This window comes from Chinchilla lanigera, unplaced genomic scaffold, assembly GCF_000276665.1.
Source record: "Chinchilla lanigera isolate Chin_1 unplaced genomic scaffold, ChiLan1.0 scaffold00011, whole genome shotgun sequence".
Taxonomy (NCBI): Eukaryota; Metazoa; Chordata; class Mammalia; order Rodentia; family Chinchillidae; genus Chinchilla; species Chinchilla lanigera.
The window spans coordinates 22,418,761-22,434,201 of record NW_004955412.1 but is presented as its reverse complement, the minus strand read 5'-3'; the positions used below and the strand labels follow the sequence as shown (position 1 = coordinate 22,434,201).

The 15,441-nt window shown below is 47.3% G+C and overlaps 1 protein-coding gene across 1 annotated transcript in view; it reads right to left on the bottom strand.

Annotated features, from left to right (window-relative positions):
• Positions 1 to 12,218, bottom strand: part of Sorl1 (sortilin-related receptor, L(DLR class) A repeats containing) — a 154,196-nt gene extending 141,978 nt beyond the window's left edge. Inside the window, exon 1 of the mRNA XM_005378364.2 lies at positions 11,795 to 12,218. Within this exon, the coding sequence (XP_005378421.1) occupies positions 11,795 to 12,079 (285 nt within the window). The 5' untranslated portion in view covers positions 12,080 to 12,218. The remainder of the gene's footprint in view (positions 1 to 11,794) is intronic.
• Between the last annotated feature and the right edge of the window lie 3,223 nt (positions 12,219 to 15,441).

Below are 15,441 nucleotides of genomic sequence, written 5' to 3'. Positions count from 1 at the left end.
AGAATGAGTCATAGAGGAGGCGGGCTGGGGATTGGGTCTCTGGCCAAAGCAATCCTTCAAAACACTGTCAACAGCATCTGCAGAACCATAGCATCGGCATAAGCCCGGCTGTCCCCAGCTGGAGTGATGACCACAGGCTCAGGGCTAGCATCCAATGCCAGCTCATGGCAATCATCACCACCCACACCTTGACATACCTCGGTCTTTATCAAACATCACCTCCCACACCTAGTTGTCTCTCAGCTCCCCAGCATGCCCTAAAGAACCCAAGAGGTAAAATGATTTGCCTCCTATTATTCAGAGTAGGAAGAAGAATCTGCTGCCACCCAATCCTCCAGCTAGAGGCTGTTATAAATAAAAGGAAGGAAATAAACTGCATGTTGCATAAAGGTACTGATTACTCATGTGTTCACTTATCAGTGAAGTATGCACTCAGGAGCCAGGCACACCCTATAGGCTTCTCAACTGTAAGAATACAGAGAACACTTCTGGGGGAAATCAGTGTTGTAAGTCTGAAACAACCATGAGAATTTTCCAAGAAAACCACTGAAGACTATACGTTGAAGCTTATTCAGGAAGAAGGGGGCCTTCACTGAATGGGTCAGAAATGTTCTCTCCATTCATTTTTTCTGCTGTTACCTCCTTCTTATTGGTCAGCCCAAAGCTCAGGATGTCCTAGACACCCACGGCTTGACGTCCTCATGCCTCCTACACAGCTTCTTTCCAGAACACAGTATGAGCGTTACAAACAAGGCAGTCTGGCTCCTTTCTCTGCTGCACCAGCAGTGAAACACAAAGAAGCATTTTTAAAATTCTACAACGAGCTATAAAACAAATATCCTGTCCTTCAACTCTGAGAATAGAGGTAGCCGCTAAGTGCCCGGAATGATATGATACTACGGGCCTTGCAGAAACCAAAGACAGACTCCCTGGGTCCAAGAACAACAAGGTTTTTTTAAACCATGCGACCTAAATGCTAGGCATGCAAATCACCTCCCAGTATCCCTTTTCAAGACAGTGTTCTCGCTATATTTAGAAAGCTCATTACCCTCCCGGACTGTCCCCCTTAGGAGAGCTGAAATCTAGTTTATGAGGGCTCCCAGAAGACAGCCAGGTTGGAGAATCTCAGCACACACACTTGACTTTGTATTGGCCCAAGATTCTCCCATCACCCACAGAACTCATTACCCACTCTCCTGACCAAGTTGCACTGCCCATTTTACAGATGCAAGAACAAAACAAGAATGCCCTTGGGCTAAAGTTTGGCATTTCAATAGATTTTTTTTAAAAATATGCCTTGTCCTTCCTCTTTGCAAAAGAATGAGAAGCATATTCTCACTGATTTACAGTTCAGAATATGTTATTCCTCACTGACCCAAGGGTGGACCTTATAGGCTGGCCACACCCTGCAGGTGAGTCAGTCATTCAGCAATGACATGTGCGGTTCCAGGAAGATTCCCTATAAAGGAACCTCTGAAAAAACATGCATGAACACAACTGCCCCTTCACTTACTAGTGGGTAGGAAACAGAAGATGCCAGAGACACAAGGAAGCTCAGAGAACAGCCAGATCCAACCGCCACCTTTTCCTAGAGGTTTGTCTCACAGAGCAATGAGACAAGCGCTCCAGCAGTGCCTTAAAACATGGCCCAGTGCCGGGCCAACAGCACAGCAAGCACCCCACAACTGCCTGCCTGCCTGCTTTCCAGAGATTCACCGAAGAACCCAAAGCCATTACTAGGAGCTCTGAAGACAGTTTCAGACCACCTACCCTCCCTGACTCCCCAGTTTGGCTCCACGGCTTCACTATAAATAGCTCCCTCACTTTATTCATCCAATAAATATTTATTGAGCACTTACTATAAACCAGATGCTGCATGAGGTGTTGGGAAAACAGCAGACTTCTAGGCCCTGCCTCATGGCTCTTCAATTAGTAGAGGAAACAAGCATTAAACAACAAATTCAACAAATAATGATAAAATTCCAGTTGTTAAATAGAGGGCTTCGAGGGGGAGCGAGGGACTCTGCAGGGAAGACTTGACTTATTTGCTGCCTGACAGCACAAGGACAAGGAGGGAGGAATGGAGAGATGGGGAGAGAAGAGAACCCTGAACCTAGGGGCAAGAAGAGCAAGGTCAGCAACAGGAAGGGCCCTGGGACTCCATGCATTTGACAAGTGAAAAGTGCATGCAGGAGAGCCCAGAAGACGATGGATTATATGAGACTTTGGGTTTAATTTTTTTGCAGGGGGGCATTTCACAGCAACAACAGTGGCCAAAAAAAAAAAACCTGTGGATCAGCGGGGCATGGTGGTACACATCTGTGATCGTAACTATTCAGGAGGCTGAGGCAGGAGGATCACAAGTTCAAGGTCAGTTTAAGCAACTTAATAAGACCCTGCCTCACCAGGCGTGGTGATGCATGCCTGTAATCCCAGCACTTGGGAGGCTGAGGCAGGGGGATCGTTGTGAGTTCGAGGCCAGCCTGGGCTACATAAGTGAGTTCAAGGTCAGCCTGAACTGCATAGCGAGACCCTGTCTCAAAAAGACAACAACAACAACAAAAAGACCCTGTCTCAAAATAAAAAGATAAAAGGGGCTGTGGATGTAGCTCAGTGGTAGAGTATTTGCCTAGCATGGGTGAGGCCCAGCATTCAATCCCCAGCAGTGCAAAAAAAAGGGAAAGAAAAAAAAGCTTCATATCTCTGCCTTAGAGAAAAGAAAAGACTCCACTGTATCACTAGATTATGCAGAAGAGGCAGAGAGCCGTAGTAAATTTGAAGCAAGTCAAAGCCCTGGTTTGAGCATCAGTTTCCACAATTCATAGCTGTCTAACGTTGGGTAAGTCACGTCGCTTTCTAAGCCACAAGCTACCTCTCCGTGAAGCGAGATGCATAATAATTCCTATCTTCCCAAGTTTGCAGGACTGTGGCTAGATGCAAATGAGATATAAACTATGAATGTATTTCATAATATCAACACCCATAAACATCATTTCTTTTCATGTCCAAATGGCTCTCTACCAAAATAGGCCATTCTTCACACATGGCACACATAAAAAATTAACATTCGCACCACCAGGGTTGGAACACGGACACTCAGGAGCTAGCGGTGACATAAATACCATGACAAAACACCACACGCTTGAGCCAATCTCAGAACTGGTGGCCAAGTGACATTCTCAGGCCGTCTTCCTCACACTCTGCTGTGGTGCTCGGGCACCTGGGGGAGGACTACCCCCAAGCCCCAGGACTCCAACACTCAGGTGACACGGTCTTCTAACACTTCCCTCACCCCAAAGGAAAAGCATTTCTACACTACACCCTTGAGTCAAAGGCCTCCTGAGTGGCTCCTCAGTGGCTCCTTTCCCACAGTAGGACAGAAGCTACCCATCAGACTGCTCAAGAAGGGAGAGCATGTCAATCCCCAAAATGTGGCCAGTTTCTCAGTGACAGATGGCCTCAGTGCTACCAGGATGGCCAGGCAACTGTCCAGAGCACCCTTCTGCTTGCCTCACTCTCCAGCTTTGTTTTGGAAGCTCCACTGGCCCTCCCCAACTTCCCACATCCACTCCTCAGGGCCTCTCTTCCAGCCACTCAAGGCCTGCTTCCTGCAGTAACCCTCCTGTCACCAGCCCCCAAGGCACACGGTGCCAAATTCAGCAAACCCCATGCAGTTAACTGCAAGATTTTTTTTTAACTATCCAGTGAGAGAATTTCAGACAACTAAATGTACACAGATGAGGTAAGTAATAGGTAATGGGTTTCATGTTACTCAATTAATTGAGCACAGGTTTAAAAAGCTCAAGTCCTCCCAAACACGCCCTGCTTCACAGGGCGCTCCCCCAGCTCTGCTCTGCTCTGTCCATACCCCATGCACCGGGATCCTCTCCTGAGACCCTCAGGAAGCCCAACAGGTCAGCCTTGCCTTTCTCGCAGGTCCTAGGACAGCCAACGGGGCTCCGTCTCACGTGCATCCTCTGGGCTAATGGAGAATGAGGTGCTTAGCTACCTAGGCCCTTCACCCAGGGTATCGCACACACCCACTTGAGTGTCTCTAATGACGGTCCCTGCACTAGTCCCTCTCCCCAGGTGGCTTTTAACCCAAACCCTCCAGGCACAATCAGATTAGGGTGGAACTCACCTCAGTGGCTCTAGCATACTAAAACCCTGACTAAGGACTCACTCACTGGTTCATACCCTCATTTATTCCATGACAGCCACCATGGCCACTTTCTCCAATCCAGTTTTTGGGAAAAGGTTTCTACTCAACAGGCTACCTCCTTTTAATAACTGAAGCTCTACCAGCTACCTTCTTCATTTTTTTTTAAATGAAAGGGAGGGGTAATATCGAGTGTGTTGGCCCTTTCATGGCACAAAGCGTATTTGATAAACGTACATCTTTTTATTGCCCTTGTCTGCCACTCAGATTTCGGATATAATCACATCAGCCTGCCTTTCTGAGAATTCGTAGCTGTGTTTTTAATCTAATTCAGGGGACTAGAGATAAATCATCGTGAAGGGTCCCGATTTTCCAAGCCAAGAGCCTGCAGCGGCAGCAACAGCAATGGCATGCTAAGCTAAAGGGCCAGCCAGGAGGGGGGCGGGGGCTTGCATGCAGTGATGAAGACCACACGCCTCTATTGTTTGTCTTCGTGCCAGTCTGAAGGCTTGAAGGGATGAAAGACAGACCCGGCCACATTGAGGTAAGTCAACAAGCACACAGGAAGCAAAGGGCAGGGGCGGGGAGATGGCTTCGCTGTTAAGGCAGTGTTTACATCTTTCACTGCTACATAGAACGCACACATAGGCTCTGCACAGCACCTCTGCACAGCCCGCAAGCCAGGGGCTGTCTATGACAGGCCAGGTTACAAAGGAAGGCACAGAGGTGTGGCTGTGCTTGTGAATGGTCAGCCTTCAAGGCCTAAGTGACCAAAGGAAGGAGGAAACTACGCAGAGGCATCCCCCAAAGATCACCTCTCTGCCCACCAGCACTCCATGGTTCTCTGATGGGCCCCTCCCTATCTAGGAAGAAGAGCCGCTGTCTTCCGACCCTCAGTTTGATGGTCAACAGCCTCCAAAGCCCAGGGTTTATGAAGCCCTCAACTCTTGCTTTCCCTCCCCATTTGTGAAGCACACAGTGCAGGCCTTTGCTCTGACTTCTCTCCTGGATGAAATAGGGGTTGCCTCTGGCTGGGAAAGGAGGCCTCCTGCAGCCCATCAGAACCACGCAGGCTATGATGCAAGAGCCAGAAGCCACATGTAGCTATTTATATGTTAACTTAATTGAAAAGAAGTAAAAGAATTCTTCAGCCACACTAGCCTCATTTTAAGTGCTGACTGGCTACATGTCGCTAGTGGACATACTAGACACACAGGCACTGGACATTATTGCAAAAACACCTGTCCAACAGTGCTGCGTTGGGAGATCTGCCATGAGGTAAGGGACACAGGATCACCAAACTCTTAGTAGCAGCACCGGGGGCATGGACGTACCATTGTAATTAACAATTACCCAGGGCTGGCTGTGTAGCTCAGTGGTACAACATATACTTAACATGCAGAAGGTACTGGTTTCAATCCCTGGCACTCCCCCACAACAAAAAAGAACATATAATGTATGTGTATTTATACAGGATCTGTGTGGAGTAATGTAGTATTTGACATATACAGTACAGATAATTAAAAATTACTCAGTGGATAATAGAAATTTGTATTTTTTTAATTCACTACTGTGGTTTTGATTGTTACACAGTCCTATCTTCATAGGACCCACCTTCACATGCACGAAGCATTCCTTATGTTTTAATTTAAAAGCACTGCATCTCACAACATAACATGAAACCCAATCTTGACCATGACCAGCAGCCCACCCTGCCTTCCCTGGGTTTTAGCATCATCAGCCACTTTGATGCTAGAAGGCCGTCTGGCCACTTCTTCGAAGGCCCAAGGTTCACAGGTCGATAAACCAATAAATTAGGTCGAAATTAACTGTGGCTCATTTTAAACTGAGGGAAATTGATTTTTGCATGTACGTGGCTGGACTGAATATGCCATCTGCCCACGGATTCTGGCAGAGCTAGAGAATGCTTAGGAAGGTCCCATTCTCATAAACAAAGAGCACCTCCCCTGTCACTCAGACCACTTCTGGAGAAATACTAATCCTAAATGTCTTCAACCCAAAAGGTAGTGCCCTCTCCTTTACTTTCCATCCCATTTATCTAAATCTAAATAAAGGAAGGAAAAGTCAATGTAACAGCCCAGCTTTAATACCCTTCTATGCAGTCAACTCTGAACTATCTACATCTGAATTATTGTTGAATATTCTAAACTCCAAACTGGTTTTCCCTGAACACATTTATGCCAGCCATTTTCCCTGTCAGCAGCTCAAAGAATGCAAGCTCCTTTTAATATTCACCTAAGCAAAATTTAATTAAGAAGGTAAACTGATGCTTTAAAAAAAAAAAAAACAAAACAGACTAAATACATAGCAAAAGCAAATTATTTAGGGGAATGCCTGCTCTCCAGATTCGAATGTTTCTGTGTCCCTCCATTACAGTGGACAGGACAGGGCTGGCTCCGTCTACCTCTGCCCTGGGATTAAACAATGACACTACAAAGATGGCTGTGATCTCTACGGAGGAACACACTAAAATCTGACAAAGAACTGTGCCTACAACATCACCCTCTGCCTTAAGATTTTCATTGCTGTTAGGATCTACCATGTGGATCCCAATTCTCAAAGCAATTTATTAAGCATACCATTAACTTCATTTTACAGAATATAATGAAAACACTCTCAAAAAGAACACAAGTTAAAGCCAATATACAAGATCTCTCTATTCTGATGTTCTCACAGACCTGGGCCCTACATCTGGAAGGATGAGCAGGCTTCATAATGCTGCCCTCCTCACTCAGAAGAACCTTCCAGAGGAAATGAGAAAGAAGTTTTCTTTCACCTTGCCTGGAGAAAAGTAACCATCTGTTTTATACTGTGACACTTCAGGTAACATCCTGACTATTCTCAGTCATGCCACAAATATATTTTAGAGCTAATGTTAATCTCATTACCCAGAACACCAGAGGCTACAGGTAACAGAAAGACACTGATGCTTCAAGCTTGAATTTTTATGTACATGCATGTTATGTATGCATAGAATATTTTTGGAAGGATATACAAAAATCTGATGATAGTAGTTGCCAACTGAGAAGGGACTTGGGATGAATAAGGGCAGGAAAGGGAGGGAAATGTACTTGTCACTACAAACTCCTTCATACCAATTTTGTTTTATAAACATATATTACCTACTAAAGGTCAAGTAAATAAATTGCATGGCTTCTCAGCTCATCCCTTTCATTTTCTTTTTTTACTTATTTTTATTAGTACATGTTTGCAGTACATAATGCTTACATTCATTGTGGGGAGTTGATCCACGCACATAACACGTCTTAACTCTTTTTTTTTTAATGCCCTTCCCTAATCTCCTCTTCACTCCTCCCCTCCCCTCCACCTCTTGGTCCCCTTCCCTCTTGCAAAAGTTCTATCATCCCTTCAATTCTCAATCTCCCTCCTCTAAGGAGTCCTTTCCTCCATTCCTACCACCACTCAAGGTCCCCATTCTCCAGGCTTGAAACATGCGAACTACTGATGAACTAAACAGCAGCCAGAGACAGGACTAAACTCAGTAAGGGAACCAGAGTGCAACCAGGAAGTTTTTCAAGGTCACATCCCTTATTGAGCCAACCTGAGATGCCAAGCAAGTCCCTACCTACTTAGAAGCCAACTTAAAACAGCAAATATTTTCCATTCTCATCTTCCTTTGCAATCACACAGGTCAAACGTACTAACATCAGAATCACTAACCAATTTTTTTCCCAAGCAAATGTATCATGCAGGAATCTACACAGAGGAGATCTAAAGTCAAACAGCATTCCACCTCCAAAGGAGGGCCTTTGTCCCTGGGCCTTGTGCTGTAACAGACACTTGATTTTCAGTCTCAAATCAGAATACCGAATCTTCCCTGGCCTCTAAAATGCAAGAATTATGAAAAGAGAGCTTGTTGGAAGCAAAAATAAACCTGTAAATCCTGTTAGGCTTTGTGTTTCATTCCAAATGATTTTTCTCTCAAAACGATACCATTAGTAGAACCAATATGATAGTCCTCAGAGGGATGATTCTGTAAAATAAATCCTACCTCTTCTTTCAAAATAACTCCCAGATAGCATAGGAAAACCATGGCTCCACCACCCAAGGCCAGGCCATCTGCATCCTCACCTCTGAGCGAGCCAACTCATTTTACCATCCATTTGTGTGCTCACCATGGTCCTCCTTATAAAAACACCTTTTATATAACTTGAATGTGCTCCCTGCCCTTCAGGCTTCTTTTCTTCTCAGGTGTGCAGTTGGTCCACAAATATCCATTAAGGGCCTCCCAGGGCCAGAGAAAAGCTGGATTCATGCCCTCCAGGAGTACATAGGGCAGTGAAGCAAGTATAACACGGGGCAGTCAGGGCTGGAATCGAGCTCAAAGAACTCTTTGCATTGGACCCTGAGAATACTAAAAGGTACTACGTGACACTGAAGAATGGAACAGGGCTTCTCAGGCCAAGGCACGAGTGGGGAATGAGAAGGACAAAGCAAGTATAATGGCACAGAGGCAGGGAACCAACATGAAATCAGGAAGAAATCACAGTAGCAGGAACTATGGAGTCCCTCTTCTTGAACTTGGCCTTTTCAAGGAAAGGCTTACCTAACATAGATTTTCATTATTACAAACATTACCTCTCAGATATGATGCCAGAAGCCAGTCTCCCATTGCTAGAGATTTTCCTAGTTGACTCCTCAAGTTAGCAGGGCAGAGGGAAAAGAATTGCTATGGACTCCAATGAAAGCTCTTTCTCAGATACAAATAGGCCTTCCAAAAGCCTTAATTTCCCTTCCTTTCCTTTCCCTATCCCTGAAACTGGTGGCCTCCCACTCACCTCTCACCTCTCAGGCTGCCTAAAGGCAGCTTCTGCTTCCAGCCTTGATCTGTGCAGCTAGAGCAGAAGTCACAAAGCTGCAGACTGTCTGTGCCCCTTACACTCCATCCCTGGAGCCTCTCCTGTCACACAGCCCACTAATGCACCACTCTGCATCCAAGTTCAGCGTTCCCATGCGTACATGTACATGCCTATATTCACATCTGCTTCATCGCCTCCTTAACTTGTAAGTTTCCTGAAAGCAGGGATAAAAATCTTATTCCCCACCTCCTCTCCACCCTCAGAGCTCCATTCAGAAAATACTACAATTATTCATGTTTAAATGTGGAAGGACACCTGGATATGATGGCTCATGCCTATAATCTCAGCTACTTAGAAGACCAAGGCAGGAGGATGACATGTTCCAGGCTAGCCTGGGCAACTTAGTAAGACCCTATCTCAAAAAAAGATTTTAAAAGGGGGTCAAGGGGCTGTTGATATAGCTCACTGCTCATTAAATTCAATCCCCAGTATGAGGGGGCAGGATTTGAATGGGGATTATTAAGTGGAACTTGGCATAGGATTAGAGGTAGAATGACTGTATCCTGACACTTTTGAGAATGAAGGGAGCACTAGCATAACTGGGTCTGTCCCACGAGAAACAGGCAAATGGTCACCTTTGCTAGAAAGGTCATTCCAGAGAGACATGAGTTACACTGGAGCTCCAAGGAGACCCAGACCCCTGCAGTCACTGATTCCTGTGATTGAAGGGTCTGCACCAGATAGAACTTGTGGCAGAACACTTATACCAGAAAGTTCTTCCTTCTATCTGACTCCAATCCTTAAAGATTTAGATTAATGCACCATCAACCTCCAGGCAACAGAGAACAAGGACATAATGTAACAAGGAAAGCAGCCACAAAGAAGGAGAAACACTGCCTTCGGTCTTCCCCATTCGCTAGGAATGTCTCATTATGAGTTCTGTGGCTAGTTCTGCATCCTTCAGCTGAACCAAACTCAGTCTGCCTGGCCCAGAAACATAAAAGCTGAAGGATTTGGAATTGCTCCCAATGAGAACAGAGCTCATATCTAACTTGCCCCAAGTCCCCAAGAGATTTTCACAAGCCAAACCCAAGGAAGAAATGGCACCTGTGTGCATATTTTTGAGACCAGAAAGCTCCTCTCCCAACCAAAACTATGGCTTCAGGGAACCTAAGCTCTGGGAAGGACTGTCTGCCTCTCTCCACTCCTGGCCAAAGAGCAAGGCAGAGCCGGGCTGGCTGGAAAGACTCAGTGAACAAGGGAGCATTTATCCCCCATCCCAATCGGCTCCAAACTGGTATCCCTGTGGTAAGCAAGGACCTTGCTGACTTCCTTTCAGCAATACAGAAGAAAAGTTTCAGATGGGGTGGGGCAGGGGGTTGGAGATGGGTCTAATAGCTGGTGAATGCCAGCAGCCTGAGCTCCCCAGCAGCTGCAGCCCTCTGGCACAGGGGTGGTTGTGGATGAAAGTTAAATACTTCCACCCATTCACCCCTGCACCGTCCCCCCTTTAGAGCTATGTATATATATGTTATGCTAGAAAGGAGGTATTTAAGAAGCACTGCATAAAAGACAGTGTGACTCCTATTACCCAGAGGTCAGTCAGACAATGCAGACAAAAGCTAAAGACCTTCTCATTATGACCTTGGGCTAGTCACTACACCTGCCCCAGTTTCAATTCCTTCAGCAAGAAAATGACACAACAGGGTGACATGGTATATAAGGTCTTTCCTGGCTCCAAGGACTGAACACTTAACTCGACATATTTCTTGAAGGGAAGAACTGGCTACGGCAAAATCGATGAAGTAAGGCAGAACGCAGGCTAATCATTTAATCTCTACTTTAAAAGGGAACATTTTGACTCTGGGAACGATGCGTGTTTACCACCTCCACTGGCCCCACCTTTTCTCCCCCTGCGACCTTCTAGTTCTGCTGATGTCAATCTTAACCGCAGGACTTGGAGGCTCATGAGGCAGTAACATGGGCAAATTAATTTTGCCGATACCGATATTAACCCACAAACTCAGTTTGCAATTCCTCTCAGTAAGTCTAGCCATAAAAGTAAAATTCATGTTACTTATGATCTAATGAACCCATTGCCTGGATAGAAATAAATCACTTCCTGAATACTAATTTCACCAAATTTCTTGCAGTCTTTTTAAATACCCAAGTACCATGAAGGAGATTCTTGTCCCAAATAAAGTCATGGCGGGGGGGGGGGGTAGGTTGAACCTCACACCCCCACAAAAATAAAAAACAAAAAATTTAGCCTTTACATTTTACACACACACACACACACACACTTCTTTTACTACATATAGGTGGTTGCCAGTCTTCCGGGTTTGCCCACCTTTATGGGGTTCAGCACGGTGTGCGGAACCCCCTCGCCTGCTGTTCTGTGTAAGTGCACTGCAACGCAGGGCGCTCGCCTCCGCTGCCAACTGATGATACACTAAAGAAAGCCCTTGTTTTATCCAGAGATAAAAATGAGTCTAGCCCCTCTTATACCTGCCGAAACTACCCCGGTCTGCACACACCCTGGGGAAAAATATGCACAGAACCTCGAGAGTTACCTGGAATAGGTTCACTAAGACCGACAGGAAGAAGGAAAGATCAAGGCGATTCAAGTGCTGCCGGTTGTACTCGCGTGAGGGGGGAAAAAAACAAATGCAAGCCGGGAAGTCCCCGGTGGTGCCCGCACCTGGGAGGCGACTGCAAAGGAGCGATGCGGGGGTGAGGAAGTGCTAGGAGAGGAAAGAGCTGGAAGGAGGCGGCTCGCAGCAGCCCTGCTCACCTGTCCGTACACCTTGATGGGCTGGGGCTGCAGGGCAGCGCTCCGTCGCGTCCGGAGCGGCTTCTGGTCCGCCGGGCTCGCCCCCCTGGCATCCCCGTGCGCCCACAGCCGCAGCTCGCGCGGGTCGCCCTGCACCACGAGGAAGCCCCGGTCCTGGGGCAAAGGCGCGCGGCCGCCGTGCAGTCGCCGAGTCCAGTCCTCGCAGAGAGCCCCGGGCGGCAGCAGCGCGACCAGGGTGAATAGGAAAGGGAGTCGCGACTCCCTCCTGCTGCTCCGTGTCGCCATGTTCGGGCGAACGCTACTGCAGGTGGCGCCGCCGCCAGGAGAGAATGTGCAGCGCGAGACCGGGAGAGCGCGGGGCCGGGGCCGCGCGCGCCGCTCCCGGGGCTCCAGGCCGCCCTCGCCGCTCCGGGCCGTCTCCGCCGCCGGTCCCGCTCGGCTGGGCGCCGCGCCGTCACGTGTGCGCTCGCAGCGCGGCTCCTCCGCGCACTTTCTCCGCTCGCCGGCCTCGGTGGCTACTCCGGCCCCTCCCCCGCAGATATAGGGAAGTCGAGGCAGCGAGCGTCCGCGAGCGTGCGTCCGGTTCCCGGGCACGCACACCGCATCCTTTCTGCAGAATTAGAGTTATGTGTGGCTCGCTCTTTTTTCCCTGGAGTTAGTTGCCTCCTCCACCGGCTGGTGCCCAGGTCGTCCTTCCTGACTGCTCAGCCCCCAGCCCAGACTGACCACCATCGCCACCAGCCCTGGCTTCACACCCACCTGTATAGGAGAGCTGAAAGCCAAAGGACCTGCTCCAGAAACACCGTCTGTCCCCTTTGTGAAACTCAGTTTCAATTACTTTTGGTACAGAAACATATTCGATGTGACCAGAGCCAAAAACCACCCTTGTTCAAGCTAAAATGCCTCCGTCCTCAAGCATACATCCTGCACAGAGGCAGTCAAAACTAGGGCACAGCCCACGAGGAACTTGACACACCTGGACAATTGCAGTTATAGAATGCGCCCTTGCATGCATGAATACCTAAGCATGGCCCCAGGGCCCCAGCACTCTGGCTTGCTTGTGATCCCTCCAAGGTGACCAAGCATTCAGGCACTCCACCTTAGCAGTCAACACGCATATTTACCAGTCCTTCCCTTCAGCTTGCAGCTTACACTGCTGGCACTTGCCAAGGGTGTAATACAAAAGGTTGTCACTGGTAGCAGGAGGGGCAGACACCCAAAGAGGAAGCAGGACAGCTTTAAAATCATCTCCAAGAGCCAGACTCTCTGAACTTTCTCAGCCACAAGGAGGTAAAACTTCTGTGGTTGGAACTGCTTAGGTATACACGAAGAGCATCTTTTTCTGTGGGGTTAGGGGAGCAGGTCTGTGAGAACTGAAACGGCAGCCTCTCCTATTTCATTGTATGTTTCTCCGTACCTGCACTCAGATTCTGGTTATTGCTGAGTGAAGACAGAGTAAGGCTGAAAGAGAAGCTACTTCCATAGATGCATAAAGAGAGGGAAGCTGCTCCATGCCCCCTGTGCTTCTTCACCTCCTCCTTAACAAACCACAATAGGTTGACTCTGTCCACTGTCCAACGGTCCTCTTTCCAGTTAGCTTAGCAGAACCCCCTCCCCTTACCCAACAGCACTTTTCCCAACTGCTGCAAGACAGTACTGTGGTTTGAATTTGATTAGCATTGTGGCAGTGCAGTGAGGTGGAACGTTTAAGAGGTTAGTAGGTCATTAAGAAAGATGAATGCCTTTCTCACCTGAGTGGGTTTGTTCACCCAAGAGCAAGCCACTCCTTGTGTTTTCTCTTCCAAGGCACCTGCTTGCCCTTCAGCTCTCCTCCTACATGAGTTGAAACAGTGTGAGGCCCTCACCAGACGCTGAGCAATGTTGACACCATGTTCTGGGACTTCCCAGCCTTCAGAACCGTGAGCCAAAGCCTAGATTCTTTATAAAGCAACCAGTCTCAGATATTCTGTTATGGCAACAGAAAATGAATTAACAGAGGAAACATCTCCTCACCTTCCTGAAGTCTAGCATCATACCACTCTGCACTACCCCTTGCCAGTCTTGCTGTGTGGTCCTAGATCTACAGTCCCCCCACCTCCTTTCACCTCCCCCGCTTCTTTTCTCTAATCAAATGTCTTTTTGTCCACCTTGACATAATTACAGAACCACGCAGTTTTCCCTGCTAAGCCACTGAACCACTGCTACTTCCTACTGCCCATCTAGACCAGCCCCATGTGGTCAGTATCATCATACCAGCAGTGGACCACCTCCAGGGCCCCCTGGGACCAGCAGCAAAGGCATATCCAGCCCTGTTTAGCCCCTCAGGAAAAATGAAGAGAACTGGCTCAAGTCAGAACACCCTGAAGAAGATTCCACTATTTTTTCAACATATATTTAATGAGAACCAAAAGCAAGTGTCAGAGTCCCCACAGAAAGCAGAAATGTTTCTCTGAAGTGTAGATTGGAAGATAGAGAACAGGTTTGTCCACATGAACTGCTGACTTGAGGATCAGATGGCAATTTGCATGGATGGATTAGTGGGACAAGGCCAGCTACTTGCTCATTTTGATTTTGATTTCCAGCTTTGATGCTGAAAAACTGGCATGAATGCTCAAACACGGTCAATGTGCTTCTTGCAGGCCCTCTCCTCTAATCATTATCTACATTCCAAGCCATTCTCAGGTGGCTAATCAGCGACCCTTGACACTGTGTGCTGTGTGACCACACAGCATAATAGGAAACACTTTGAATTGAGTCAGAATATCCGACTTTGAGGCTATGAGGACTGGGCTAAATGACCTCCACTGAGCTTCAGTTTTCTCATCTTCAAAATAAAGATCTTAATACTACCTAACTCACAGAACAGCTAAGAGTACCAGATGATGACATGTATATAAAATGTGTGTGCAAGCCAGGCATGGTGGCACATATCTGTAATTCTAACACTCTGAGAGGCTGAGACAGGATGATCTCAAGTTCAAGTCAAGCCTGGATAATGCAGTGATTTAACAAGACCCTATTTCAAAATGAAAAACATTTTTAAAAGGTTAGGACTATAGCTCAATGTGAAGGCCCCAGATTAAAGTGCGGGGGAGGTGGGTTGTGCAATATTGTGAAGGCCCTCAGATAAGAGTCTAACATGCATGTTGTATTAGAGACTTGGATTCTAATCCTAGTTCCTGGTTGAGGAGACCTTACAGTCCTGGCCATTCTTTACCCCTGCAGGGCTCCACAGAAGGATGAAACGGGAACAGCTATAGGCTAAGTCCCTTGGAACAGGAGTTGGAGCTGAATTGTGCAATATGAGTGGTGTGTTCCTCCTAGCTTCCAAACGGCCTCTGGCTTGTAAACAAGCCTCCAGTTCACTTCCTCCATCCTTCTGCAGTAACATCCAAATTTGGATGGAGATATAGACAAAGGGAGGCCATACTCCACCCTACTCTGCCTCAGCTTACGTGGCCTTGCTCTAGTGCTACCTAACACCATGATGAAAATCAACATGCATGGTACATTTTTTTCTGATGCTGAGGATAAATTTAGGAGCTTGCAAATGCTAGGCAAATGCTCTGCCACTGAGCCACACCCCCAGTTCCAACATGGATAGTAATCACTTCATGATAGACTCACAGTTATGTGTTAGAACATTC